Source organism: Phyllobates terribilis, unplaced genomic scaffold (genome assembly GCF_046119375.1).
Source record: "Phyllobates terribilis strain yellow unplaced genomic scaffold, ASM4611937v1 Scaffold_4__5_contigs__length_816908805, whole genome shotgun sequence".
Classification (NCBI taxonomy): Eukaryota; Metazoa; Chordata; class Amphibia; order Anura; family Dendrobatidae; genus Phyllobates; species Phyllobates terribilis.
In genome coordinates this window covers 169,753,465-169,768,425 of record NW_027362764.1, presented here as the reverse complement: position 1 = coordinate 169,768,425, position 14,961 = coordinate 169,753,465, and the positions used below count along the sequence as shown (strand labels likewise).

Genomic DNA, 14,961 nt, shown 5'->3' with positions numbered 1-14,961 from the left:
CACTTCATTGTATTTCCCACCAAGCCCAGATTTGCTGTGAACTGCTGCGAATTCTCTTTAAATGACATTTTTACACTGATTTCCTTATACCAAACTGTTGAAAAGTACAGAAAAAAAAAAAGAAAGAACCTGATCAACAAGAAAGAAACAAGACACAGGATTGTCCTCCTGCCAGTTACAACAGGTTTTATATAGCACATCTAGAGCTTAACCTGTTCATTTCTATAGATATAGCAGAGCAGTTAATTCTCCGGAGTTGCACCACTTATAACTTTCCGAATTTTGATAATATAGTAGATTACGTCACAACGAGATGCGACTACAACTGACCATCTCAGTTATGTTCAATCTGTACATTGATTAAGTATACAAAATGACTTCCTCATTCTCCAACACATGTTAATAATTTCCATTATTCCCATTCATGGAATGGATTGGCGTCACCGGTGATAATTGTTTTAATAGTCAAATAGGGATTATAGCAGATTACGTCTGCATGAATTAAATACCAGCCACCAAATTAGTACCTAGACTGCGCACTGATAGTATAGTAATAGAAGTGTACAATGTGTATTGCTGGCTGCTGTTTACTACTCAGGTGAGTCATTGTTTTGCAGAAGAAAAGTTCCTTCTCAGTTTGTGAAAACTAAATTCCAAGATTATAATGGAGGAACTGTAAAGCAATCCGAGAGTGGAAACTCGAGATCGCATTGTCACTGTAAGATTAGCGCACTCTCAGGATGTCTCTGGTGAATTGAGGCTCCGTCCAATAAATACAAATGATCGCTAAATCTTTTGCAGAAAGGTCATTTTCTAATTAACTAGTTAAACTTTCACCTTCTCCCCCTCCTTGACTTTCGGAGAAGGTGCACAGCTTTCTCAACTATTTAATCTTTCCAATTGTGGCAGAAAATAATTTGCAGCTGTGATAACATCCCCAATCTTTTTTTTTCCAAACCAACAGTATAACCTGGCTTTTCCTTATAACAGATAAAAGAAGGAGTCTGTGAATAATTAGTGATGGCAGGCTAAAGCCAGTTCATGTTCTTCATACTGATAATAAACTATAGCCCCCAGGAGAACAGGTAACTACTTTGTAACTCTGACCCTTTTCACTCTCACATTACTTAACTGGGCTAGGAAGCCAACATTACATCACTTACTAAGCATTGGTCCCTTCTCATTAACCCACTAATGACTACTCATCTCTTGGTTGGAATGTACAACTTCTACGCTGTGCTGCTCAGTCAACGCTCTACCTCCTCCTCCTGCTGCTTCTGTCCTTCAACAATAAAGAAACTCCTTACAAAGTGCCCACAGAAATGTCACTGGAGGCATACGGCGCATACATAGGCATGTTCTCAACTATACAAGAAAAATATTCATAAATGAAAAAAAAAAAGAAAAATGAGCAACTAACCTCATGGACATCACTGATTCTGTATTCCCTGCTGAGGAGCAGAACACGAGAGCCCTGGAATGAGTGTATGTAGAACCAGAGCCAAAGCTTAACTAGCCTGTGTGAGTCATATCCTTCCCATTTGATTCCCCTCCAGATGGTGATGTAATGCTCTGGCCCTCTCTCTCACTCTCTCTCAGTGCACACACCACCCCTCCTTCTCATTTTAGCTCAGTGCTGGTGAAGTCACCATTTAATTCTGGCAGAGCTGCAACGAAAAAAACTTCAACGTAACCAAAACAGCCCAAGGCGAAGTTCCAAACTTGGTGGTGCAATTGCCATTGGAAACTAGATAAACATTAGACGAAACAGTGCCACAAAAGCCAAACAGCTGTCAAAAGCATCACATTAAGAAAGTCAATTCTATAGGAAGGAGATTTGTATATTTACACCTGCAAACAGCTTGAGAAGTGACCATCAGCCTGCGAATCATGATGAAGGTTACTACTGTCAATGTCACATATAGGCTTACTTTAAATATTTGTCACATAGTTATTTTTTTAATCAATGTCACATATAGGCTTACTTTGAATATTTGTCACATAGTTATTTTTTAATCAATGTCACATATAGGCTTACTTTAAATATTTGTCACATAGTTATTTTTTTAATCAATGTCACATATAGGCTTACTTTGAATATTTGTCACATAGTTATTTTTTATTTTTTTTATTATTAGTACTCTATTGAAAGGCCATCAGTTAAAAAATAAGATTATTTTACTTTATTTAAAATTTTACATTTAGAGTGATAAATAGGCTTAAGATTGGCACTACAGGTCACATGTAAGGTACTACCACCAGAAAGGTGCAAAAATCAAACTGTTTCCAACTTTTTGCAACTTTCTTGTAAGTTGCAAAGTGACCACAATCACCTGCTGCGTTGTAGCAGCGGCATAGAGTGATCTAGATCCATGCGACCGATGTCATGACCAAGGTAGCCGTGTGGCCCCAGCCTAGAAGAGTTCTCTGAGCTGTATTTAAATAATGCACTTTCATTGTGTGATGAAAAGTTAACTTTTTGCTTCAAGATAATTGATAAATGGAAAAAATCCCTGTTTTCATCTAAAAGCTCAATTGACCATACTATGAGGCTCCATTCCCTGACAGCAAGAAGAGTTCATAAAACTGTAGTATTGCAAACTTTTTTTATTACAATTTAAATTTTCATTGTGATTTGACTTTGTTAACACAAAGCTGTAAAACAAGTATCTACGACATTGTATAAATCTTTCAAAAATGTAAAACAAATATATAATAAATACATGTATTTTTAAGTTTTTTTAAATAGGTAGGTGTAATTATTATATTAGTTAATATAAATCTACCAAACTCCCATAACCTGGGTCAATAAGTGCTGAATTAGGAGTTTACAACAAGAAATTCTAAGGTAAAGTAATTTATGATAATATTGTAGGAATGAGCGGGCCCATGGATGTTCGGGTTCATCAGGTTCAGCCAAACTTAAGTTCAAAGTTTGGATCGGGTACAAAAACTTGACCTGAACTTGACTCCGAACCCGAACCCCCCAGAAGCCAATGGGGACCCGAACTTTGATGCTGTAAAATGGCTTAAAAATGTTCATAGTAAGGGCTAGGGGGCTGCAAAAGCAAGCAAAATGGAAGTAAGAGCAGGAAAATTGTACTGCAAACAAATATGGATATGGAAATTACTTAAAAGAAAGTGCTGTACTTGTTAATAAATAAATGAAAAATAACAATGCGGGGTCCCCTTATTTTTAATAACCAGCGAAGGGAAAGCAGACAGCTGTGAGCTGGTCTATTATGCTAGGAAGGGGCCAATATCCATGGACCTTCCTAGACTATTAATATCAAACCTCAGCTGTTTCCTTTGCCTTTGTTGATTATTAAAAATGGGGTGACCCTAAAAAAAATGATTTGGGGTCCCCCTAATTTTAATAACCATTTAAGGCAAAGCAGACAGAAGGGGGCTGATCTTAATAGGCTTGAAAGGTCAATGGATATTTGCCCCTTCCCAGCGTAATAAGACCAGCCCTCAGCTGCCCCAGAAATGGCGCATCCATTAAATGAGCCAATTCTGGCGCTTAGCCTCGGCTCTTCCCAATTGTCCTGTTATGGGGCAATTGAGGTAATAGTTTTTGGGGTTGATGTAATGGAGAGGCTTCTAACCCCATATGTAAAAATAGAAAGACTCACACAGAGGAAAAAAAAGTTTATATGAATAACATTCCCTGGTTTACCCATTTTATCACAGCAGCTCCGACATAATCCATTGTGGTTCCCACGGCGTCCAGCTATTCTCTCCTGCAAGCTATGGAGCGTCGTTCTGAGAATGATGCTCCATAGGTCACTCCCAATCATGTCTCACGGGTGATGACATTATTGAAGTCTTAAACCATGAGACATGACCAGGAGTGACCTGTGGAGCCACAGCTCCATAGGTCACACCTGGTCATGTCTCATGGGCGATATCGTTACTGACATCATTGCTCATGAGACATGACCACGAGTAACCGACGCTCCATAGGTTGCAGGAGAAGTCGTGGTAAACCACAAATAATTACGTCGGAGCTGCAGGGATTATTTTTTAATAATGAACGGGTAAACCAGGGAATGTGTGGGGGAGTTTTTATTCAAATAAACTTTTTTTTCCTATGTATTTTTATTTTTAAATATGGGGTTAGTAATAAGTGTGTCTGATAGAAACCGCTCCATTACTAATCCCTGGGCTTGATGCCAGCTGACATTACACAGCTGACATCAACCCCAAAAACAATTACCCCACTTGCCACCGCACCAGGGCAATCAGGAAAAGCCAAAGCTAAGCGCCAGAATTGGCGCATCTAATGGATGCGCCATTTCTGGGGCAGCTGAGGGATGGTTTTATTAGGCTGGGAAGGGGCCAATATCCATGGACCATCCTAGCCTAATAATATCAGCCCCTAGCTGTCTGCTTTGCCTTAGCTGGTTATAAAAAATAGAGGGGACCCACATCATTTTTTTTAGGGTTCCCAGCAAAGGTAAAGCAGACAGCTGGGGGCTGATATTAATAGGCTTGGAAGGTCCATGAATATTGGCCCATTCCCAGCATCCCAGCATAATAAGATCAGCTCACAGCTGTCTGCTTTCCCATGGCTGGTTATTAAAAATAGGGGGGACCCCATGTCTTTTTTTTTTATTATTTATTTATTTTACATTGACCCAATGCTAGTCAAAGCACAATGGTAGCACCATCCATGATCCGGCGGTTATACAGGCCTATTATGGGTGGCTCAGCCAATCACAGCCATGCCAATATATGGCATAGCTGTGATGGCTGAGGAAATGCCCACAGCCTAAAAGCTTGCTGATTGGCTGTGCTGCAGCCTTTCAACAAACTTTATTCAGCACTGAATTAGAACAGTAAAACGGACTTCTGGAAAAAAGTCTGTGTTCGGAGTTCGGCACCAGACACTAGCTATCTGGTATGAACCCTGAACTTTAAAGTTCGGGTTCGCTCATCCCTAGTAATATGTAGATGATGATAATTTATTAGGATAACCAAACCACTGGGTACCATATTGAAGCAGTTTTTCTTTAAAGTAATCAACACAAAGCCACAATATTTATCAGTAATTAGAAAAATTACTCCAAAACAACAACATTGAAAATAAAAAACACAAAATGGTAGATGTACAACCCCTATCCCAAAAAATATGGGGACCCTGGGTAAAAAGTAAAGACAACCAGAAACAATGATTTGGAAATCACTTATAGCCATATTTTATTCACAACAGAACACAGATCAGAAGTTGAAAGTTAGACATATTTCCATTTAATTTGAAAAAAAAAGAACTCATTGAAAAATTGACAGCAGCAAAACAGCTCAAAAAAGTTGGGATAGGGTTAACAAAAGACTGAAAAGGTAAGTGGTTCTAATGGAAAACATCTAGTGGGTCAATTTTCAAGTCACATGACTGTATAAAAAGAGCATGATAGAGAGGCAGAGTCTCTCAGAGGCAAAGCTATTCAGATTTACCAATGTGTGAAAAACTGCATCTAAAAATTGTTGAACAATTTCAGAAAAATGTTTCTCAATGTAAAATTTCAAAGACTTTGAATATTTCACCATCTACAGTACAAAATATCATCAGAAGATTCAGAGATTTCAGAAAAATCCATGTGCACAAGTGACAAGGCTGATGGTCAGTATTGGATGCTCATGGTCTACTGGCACTCAGGTTGCATTACAATAAACAGGCATGATTCAGTTGTGCAAATCATTGCATGAGCTCAGGAATACTTTCAGAAATCATTGTCTGTGAACACGTAAAATCCACTAATGAAAATTAAAGTTCTATCATGCAAAGAAGAAGCCATATATCAACATGATTCAGAAACACTTCTGTCTTCTCTGGGCAAAAGCTAATTTAAGGCTGTGTGCCCACTATGCGTTTTTTAAGCGTTTCCGCAGCGGTAAAAACGCTGCAGAAACGCTTAAAAAATGCATGGTAGAGGCCTGTCATGTTCCCCAATGATAATCCGCATGTGCTGTGCACATGCTGCGGAAATTTCCGCTGCGGATTATCATTGCGGAAAAAAACGCAGCACTACCAATTATTTTGCGGAAGAGCTGCGTTTTCGCCGCCATTGACTTGCATTGGAACGCATGGATTACGCATCACTGTATATGTAGATGTGCATTCCATGCGTTCTAATGTGCGGATGGTACCCAGGTCTAGAGAAGAGGAGACTCTCCTCCGGACCCGGGTACCACAGAACCTGTAAAAAAAAAGAATAAAATAAAAAATAAATATATACTTACCTTCTGGCGGCCCGCGGTGAGCTCCTCCTTTCATGCCGGCAGTTCACGATGGACTAAAGGACCTGCGCTGACGTCACAGTCATGTGACGGGCCACACGACGCTGACGTCGGCAGGTCCTTCAGTGTACCGTTGCCGGCAAGGGAGAACGGAGGGAAGCAAGACACCGGGGGCCATCAGAGGGTAAGTATATTTTTATTTTTTGACATTCTCTCGGGTCACACTATATAAATCCATGCTGTTTGCATGCATTTATATAGTGTGACCTAGTTGTCACAAGCACTTTCCAAGTGATGCTAATCGCTTGGAAAGTGGTTGTCAATCCGCATGCGGAAATGTCAGTGAACAACGCTCCATGCGTTTTTTTCTGCCAGGGAGATGCAGAAACACTCAGGAAAAAATCCTGAGCATTTCTGCATCGTGGGCACATAGCCTAAAATAGACTGAGACAAAATGGAAAAATGTTTTAAGGTCAGCTGAATCAAATTTTTAAATTCTTCATGGAAACCACAGACGCCGTGTCCTGCAGACTCAAGAGTAAAGAGACCATCCAGTTTTTTATCAGTGCCCAGTTCAAAACCATACATCTCTGATGATATGGGGTTACACTAGTGCCTATGACACTGGCAGCTTACACATCTTGAAAGGCACTATCAATGCTGAGCAATACATTGAGGTTTTAGAACAACATATGCTCTATCCACAGAACATCTTTTTCAGGAAAGGCCTTGCATATTTCAGCAAAACAATACTAAACCACTTACTACATCCATCACAATACCATGGCTTTACAGAAGAAGAGTTTGGGTGATTAAATGGCTGCCTGTAGTCCAGACCTTTCACCAATAGAAAACATTTGACGCATTATGAAACGAAAAATCCGGCAAAGAAGACTAGTGAGCAGCTAGAATCCTGCATTAGAGAAGAATGGGACAACACTCCTGTCCCAAAACTCCATCAATTGATGGACATTTACAGGCTGTTGTAAAAAGAATGGATACTACACTCTGGTAGATATGGCCCTGTACCAACTTTTTGAGATGTGTAGCTGCCATCAGTTTCTCAATTAGTTAAATTTTTCATATGAAATGGAAAAATGTCTCATTTTCACCTTCTGATATGTGGTCTATTGTGAATAAAGTATGGCTATAAGGGATTTCCACATCATTACATTCTGTTTTTCTCTACATTTTATACAGCATCCCAACTTTTTTGGAATTGGGGTTGTAAATGTTCTCTCATTGCAATACAAGCATAGTTATTCAGGATATTGTAATAAAGCGATTATTGACAATGCCTTATTAAATGTAATGCCTTCCTACTTCATATAAAAATGCCTCTCACCTAAAAACTCATCTTGAAGTAACATTCATCAGTTTACACATTTTTCTCTTTTTCAGTTATTACACATTGACACAATTACAGCAATCTGCTTTATTTTGTTTTCTGCTACTTGTTTAATGTCTTATTTATTTTCTTTTCATATATCATTATGTTCTTATTATAACAGTATTAGTATTATTACTACAATGATATGTTTTTATGCATTCACTGTTGATGCACATTAGGATTAACTAGGGTTAACTAGGGTTAATTAGGATTCATTTCTGTTGTTGACCCTATCACATAATGTTTCAAAATGACCCCTGAGGAAGCCACGTGTAGTGTGGTGATACGTGTGGGGAACCTATATACCCCTTACTCTCAAAGTTTCTTTGGTCTCATATGGTATCATATGGTAATCCTTGCATGATTACATTTTATTGCCTGATGCTGGAACTATTTGCTTTCTTGCAGAGCATTGCCAATAATACTTGTGGTAAGAAGACTCACTCGGCTGCTTCCAGAAGTAGACACAGGAACGTTTTCGTCTGCAGGTTTATTTACAACAGCATAAAGCACTGCAGGTTCCACAAAATAAACACAGCCTTGCTGGCATAACAGTAGAACAAAAGATAAACTATACAACAGTCCATATGTACGCAAGATTCGCCCTCTTAAGTTGCAGCACATTTCAGCTCCTCCTGAGCTGAAGTTCCACACAGCCCGGAGACTTCCTTCTCCAAACTCACAACACAGAAAAAAAAAAGTGACTGAGCATTTAACTTGCCTGGCCTCACCTTGAGGTGGAGATATGGTGAATGACTTCCCACCCTTCTCAATGTCATTCACAAAAAAACACTCCCTTTTAAAATGGTGGTTTAACACTCAACACATAACATGCTGGAGGAAATTTGTAGGTTTAGTTCACTGAAGCTAGTAGCCGCAGTGAAACATATCTCCCCTCACATATATCACCAATGACTCTGTCACATACTCCATACTCAACTACTCTCTTTAGGGAGAGCAATCCCCTTACAGATATTGAAGCTCCAGGGGCCCATATTCTGTTCTTGAGCAGAGACCCTAATGCTGTCCGTATTCACTCCAGATAATTGTATATGTATACACAAAACATTTTGTCAGCAGTGATTTCTTTCAGCATCGTTTATTGATCATGTTGCACAATTTTTTTATGAGGAAAATATTGATCGGCCAGATCTGAACAATAATATTTTTTTATTGTATAACATATAATGATAATATATAAGCCTATCTTAACCCCTTCCTCATTTGTGAAGTACTGTATATATCTATCACGGAGAGGGTGCAGGTCATTGGAGCCTCTGACTGCAGTGACCACAGCTAGCTCCAATTGCTGCTGTAACCACTTAAATGGTGCTGTCAATTTCTTACAGCGGGATTTAACTTGTGTGATCCTGATGGGACTTCTGTTCAGGCATCATGAGTGATGTGGTTGAGGGATACCAATGAGTTGCCATAGCAGCTAGGGGCTTTCTGAGGACTCAAGTTGTTGCCATCTTGGCACTCCCTTGAAGCCCAGCCAAAAGCTGGACTTCATAGGAGACCATGATTTTTACTATATACTGTCATGGCCGAAAATGTTGGCATCATTGAAACTGTTCTAGAAAATTAAGTATTTCTCCCAGAAAATTATTGCAATTACACATGTTTGGTTATACACATGTTTATTTCCTTTGTGTATATTGGAACACATAATAAGCTGAGAAAAAAAGGCAAATTGAATATAATTTCACACTAAACCTCAAAAACGGGCCAGACAAAATTGTTGGCACCTTCAACTTAATATTTGGTTACACACCCTACAATCAATCACTTCCTATAACCATCAGCAAGATTCTTACACCTCTCGACTGGAATTTTGGACCACTCATCTTTTGCAAACTGCTCCAGGTCTCATATTTTAAGGGTGCCTTCTCCCAACAGCAATTTTAAAATCTCTCCAAAGGTTTTCAATGGGATTTAGAACCAGACTCATTGCTGGACACTTCAGAACTGTCCAGCGCTTTGTTTCCATCCATTTCTGGGTGCTTCTTGAAGTATGTTTGGTGTCACTGTCCTGTTGGAAGACCCATGACCTAGGACGCAAACTCATCTTTCGAACACTCGGCACTACATTGCAACCCAAAATCTTTTGGTAATCTTCAGATTTCATGATACCTTGCACACAGTCAAAGCACCCAGTGCCAGAGGCAGCAAAACATTCCCAAAATATCTTTGAACCTCTACCATATTTGACTGTAGGTACTGTGTTTTTTTCTTTGTAGGCCTCATTATGTTTTCGGTAAACAGTAGAATGAAGTGGTTTACCAAAAAAGCTTTATCTTGGTCTCATCTGTCCACAACATGCTTTCCCAGAAAGATTTTGGCTTACGCACATACATTTTGGCAAAGTGCAGTCTAGCTTTTTTATATCTCTGTGTCAGCAGTGTGGTCTTTCTGGGTCTCCTGCCATAGCATTTAATTTCATTCAAATGTCGATGGATAGTTTGCGCTGACACTGATATACCCTGAGCCTGCAGCTTGAATTTCTTTGGAACTTGATTGGGGCTGCTTATCCACTATCCGGACTGGACTATTCTGTGTTGCAACCTTTCTCCAATTTTTCTCTGCCAACCATGCCAAGGGAGATTAACTACAGTGCCACAGATTGTAAACTTCTTGATTATGTTGTGCACTGTGGACAAACGAACATCAAGATCTCTGAAGACTGATTTGTAACCTTGAGATTGTTGCTATTTTTCAACAATTTTGGTTCTCAAGTCTTCAGAAAGTTCTCTTCTCCTCTTTCTGTTCTCCATGGCTAGTGTGGCACACACAGATACACAATGCAAACATTGAGACAACTTCTCCCCTTTTTTATCTGGCTTCAGGTGTGATTTTCATATTGCCCGCACCCTGCTGCAGGTCAGTTTCAATGAGCATTACATGCTTGAAACAAAGTTGTTTACCCACATTTTTGGAAAGGTGTCAACAATTTTGTCTGGCCCATTTATGGAGTTTAGTGTGAAATACTATCCAATTTGCCTTTTTTTCTCTGTCTTTTTTCGTGCGTTGTTGCAATTCACAAAACGGAAATAAACATGTGTATAACAAAACATGTAATTGCAATAATTTTCTGCTTTGAGCTCATGATTCTCATTTGGTCTGACATGCACTGTGAGCTGTGAGGTCTTATATAGACAGGTATGTGCCTTTCCAAATCGAGTCCTATCAGTTTAATTAAAAACAGCTGGACTCCAATGAAGGAGTAGAACCATCTCAAGGAGGATGACAAGGAAATCGACAGCATGTGACTTAAATATGAGTGTCTGAGCAAAGGGTCTGAATACTTATGACCATGTGATATTTCAGTTTTTCTTTTTTAATAAATTTGCAGAAATTTCTACATTTCTGTTTTTTTTCAGTCAAGATGGGGTGCTGAGTGTACTTTAGTGAGAAAAAAAATGAACTTTTTACAATTTACCAAATGGCCGCAATGAAACAAAGAGTGAAAAGTTGAAAGGGGTCTGAATACTTTCCGTACCCACTGTACTTCATTTTCTGTAACAATTTCAAGGGTGTCAACACTTTTGGCCATGTTTGTATCTTACAATGCTGCAGAATTGTAGTATATAGTGCAAGTGACCTACGATCATAGGTTCACCCTCATTTCCCGATCCAAAAAATAAACAAAAAAAAAAAATAGCATATTCTGTAGGAGCAAATCTATAAAAGTCAGTTAAAAATAAAAATAAATATTTAATTCATAAGGTAAATCCCATAAAAGAAAAAAATGAAACACCAACATGACGGAAGTTGCCAGTACAACTGTCAGGTCTTCCCGAGTCTGGTTATTTTTTAAAGACTCTGCAGTTAACCCCAAAAAGGCCATTTGCACCACCTGCCAGGCCAGCATCAGCAGGGGTAGCAAAACTAGCAGCCTGACCACCACCAGCATGATTAGGCACATAGCAGCAAAGCACCCGACTAAGTGGGCCAAACCCCAGGGTCCAGCAACAGTATCTGCGGATGACACCACTGCTTGTTCTGCTGTTGTGCGTGCATGCCATTCCCTGGCCATGGCGCATGCCATGATGCACCTGTTGTTGCACACTCTCAACTAGCACCATCAGCAAGCATGTCCACATCCTTGTCTCAGCGCAGCGTTTAGTTGTCCCTACCCCAGTCCTTGGAATGCAAGCGCAAATATGCAGCTAATGCCCCACAGGCCACACAACTACATTCACACATTTCGCGACTGGTTATGCTCAAAATGTTGCCTTTTAGGCTCGTGGAGACGGAAGCTTTCCGCACCCTGATGGCGGCAGCCATCCCTCAGTACTCGGTCCCCAGCTGCCACTATTTCTCCCGGTGTGCCGTCCCCGCATTAAACGAGCACGTGTCCCACAACATTAGACGTGCCCTCAACAACGAAGTTACTGCGAAAGTCCACCTAACCACGGACACGTGGAAAAAGTGCTTGTGGGCAGGGACGGTACATCTCGCTGACAGCACACTGGGTTAATGTAGTGGAAGCCGGGACCCAGCCGGACCTTGGGACAGAACACGTTCTCCTGACGCTGAGGATTGCGGGCCCTGGGTCAATCAGGGTTGCCCCCACATTCTACAGCTCCTGCACCTTCTCCTCCTCCTCTTCAGCCTCCATCTCCGAAATTACCATATCAGTCGCAAGCTGCAAGCACTGCAGCACTTGTGCGTTGTGCGGTTTGTCACCTAAGCATATTAGTTTCAGCACAGCCTGTTGCCGCTTGGCCCATGTGCTTAACCTCATGATTCAGCAGTTTCTCAAAACCTACCCGGATCTGTCGGATCTGTTTGTCAAAGTACGCACCTTGTGTGCCAATTTTAGAAAGTCAGCTACAGCTTCCGCTGCCATTGCTGTGCTTGAGCAGCGTTTGCAGCTTCCAGCTCACCGACTGATCTGCGATGTCCCCATGCATTGGAACTCTACATTGCAGATGTTGGGAAGGATTTGTGAGACGAAGAGGGCAGTTATTGACTACCAGCATCAACAAGGCAGTCGGTATTCAGGCCAGACTCCACACATAAGACCTCTGGAGTGGACATGGATATACCATCCTCCAAAACTTTGAGGACTCCACCAAGATGGTGAACGGTGATGATGCCATAATTAACGTCACCATCCCGCTTCTCTGTCTTCTGAAATGCTCTCTGCTCACAATTAAATAGGATGCATTGCAGGCAGAGCACGATGAGATGGAGCAAGGAACCATACAGGGTGATTCCACTCAGCGCAGCCTCATCTCATACCAACGTGGATTGGGTGATAATGAGGAAGAGGAGGAGGAAGAACAGGAGCTAGTTTCCTGCACTATAGACGGTACTACCTGCGCAACTGTCATAACCATCTGGTCGGCGTGGATGGTTTGAGGACAGGGAGGAGGAGGAAGAGAAAGAGGAAGAGGAGCAGAGCATGGTCAGTGGTCTTCTTGGTGAGGACACCGAAGTCTTGCCTCTTTGCAGTCTGGCACACATGGCTGAATTTATGCTACGCTACCTTTCCTGTGACCCTGACATTGTCCAAATTTTGGGTGATACTCATTATTGGTTGGTGACACCTCTAGACCCACGCTACAAGGAGAACTTTCTGTCTCTTATTCCCTTGCAGGACAGGCCTAATAAAATGGTGCAGTACGAGAAGGCCCTTATTGCGGAATTTAAAAAATTCCCATCTGAAAAAACTGGTGACAGAGGTCACAGTTCGTTGGACAACCAAGGAGTACAGGCGAGAGAGAAACAAATGCAATCGAGCAGAGGCAGAGGAACACTGTCAAAGTTCTGGGACAGTTTTCTCAGACCCTCCCATCGCACAAGCCCTAATGCACAGGGTACTCTCTAAAGGAGGGAAAAGTTGCGGAAGATGCTGAGGGAGTACCTCGCCAACCGTACCAACGTCCTCCGTGATTCCTCTGTGCCTTATAATTATTGGGTATCCAAGCTGGACATGTGGAATGAACTGGCTCTCTACGCCTTGGAGGTCCAGGCCTGCCGTGCTGCTAGCGTTTTGTCAGAGCGGGTTTTTAGTAACGTCGGTGGAATTATAACTGATAAGCGCATCCGCCTGTCAACTGAAAATGCTGACAGGCTGACTCTTATAAAAATGAACAAGGGCTGGATTGGGTCAGACTTTTCAACACCACCGAATGATAGCAGCGTAACATAAACTCAAATACAGTGTCTTTTTTTTGGGAGGTCTAACTCTATTCCCATGCACCTCTGTCTTCACACCCAGACATGGGTATACGTTTCCTGATTTTGTCTATTTGTGCTTGTCCTCCTCCTTCTCTGTATTCTCATTCTCCACCACCAGATCATCACCATATGTACCATATCAACATATCTACGTCTCTTGCAAGGGGCATTGGAGCTTCTCCAAATTTTTGGCAGCCATTGCTTCACTGCATAGGCAGACAGTATGGGAGACACACTTCCTAATAATGAGAGCATTTTTGGCAGGAGGCCCTCTGACCTCTATGTATCTTGCAAGTGGCATTGGAGTTCCTTCATATTTTTGGCAGCCGTTGCTTCACTGCATAGGCAAACAGTATTGGAGATACACTTCCTAATAATGGGAGCATTTTTCGCAGGAGGCCCTCCAACCTCTACGTCTCTTGCAAGGGGCATTGGAGTTCCTCCAAATTTTTGCAGCCTTGCTTCACTGCATAGGCAAACAGTATGGGAGACACACTTCCTAATAATGAGAGTATTTTTTACAGGAGGCGCTCCAACCTCTAAGTCTCTTGCAAGGGGCATTGGAGTTCCTCGAAATTTTTGGCAGCTGTTGCAGTCACTGCATACGCAATAACAGTATAGGAGACCCACTTGTTAATAATGGGAACAACAAAGCATAGCCGACTGTTGGCCCTTTAAGAATAGTAAGGGTCGCCTGATGGCCCTATAAAAATAGTCTTTGTGACTTTCAGAGTCCCTCCATCATAAATGAAACAGGATGTGTCTGATGATGTGTCACACACCACATGGCCAGATAAGGTAGTAAAATGTTAAAATGACATTTAATGGTAAATGTTTTTTCACTGTTGAAAGCAATGCAAAAGTGCAAAAACGCATCAAAAACGCTACGTGTGAACATAGCCCAAGGTGTGGAGGAGCAATTTTGTTTCGGGTTATTTATTTTGCCTTATATACAAGTCATTACCCTGGAAAGGATGTTCCTTAACATATTTCCCAGGAAAATCCATTTTGGTTTCGTTTTTGTATGTTTTATCTTGTGAGTCCGTAAAAGTGGCGTAATACCTCTGACAACGTTGTTGACAGCAGTGACTTGGGAGTCAGAAATGCTTCCAGGGGTCTTCCCCATGCTGTTCCCATGTCAT

General features: G+C 41.2%; 1 protein-coding gene across 4 annotated transcripts in view; it reads right to left on the bottom strand.

Annotated features, from left to right (window-relative positions):
* The window catches only part of CREB5 (cAMP responsive element binding protein 5), a 613,433-nt gene that overhangs the window by 206,483 nt on the left and 391,989 nt on the right, over positions 1-14,961 (bottom strand). Inside the window, exon 1 of one of the 4 annotated variants that reach the window (XM_073677918.1) lies at positions 1,421-1,542. The exons of the other annotated variants lie outside the window; for them this stretch is intronic. Within the exon in view, the coding sequence (XP_073534019.1) occupies positions 1,421-1,431 (11 nt within the window). The 5' untranslated portion in view covers positions 1,432-1,542. Of the gene's footprint in view, positions 1-1,420; positions 1,543-14,961 lie in introns of those variants that run through there. 4 annotated transcript variants of the gene reach the window in all.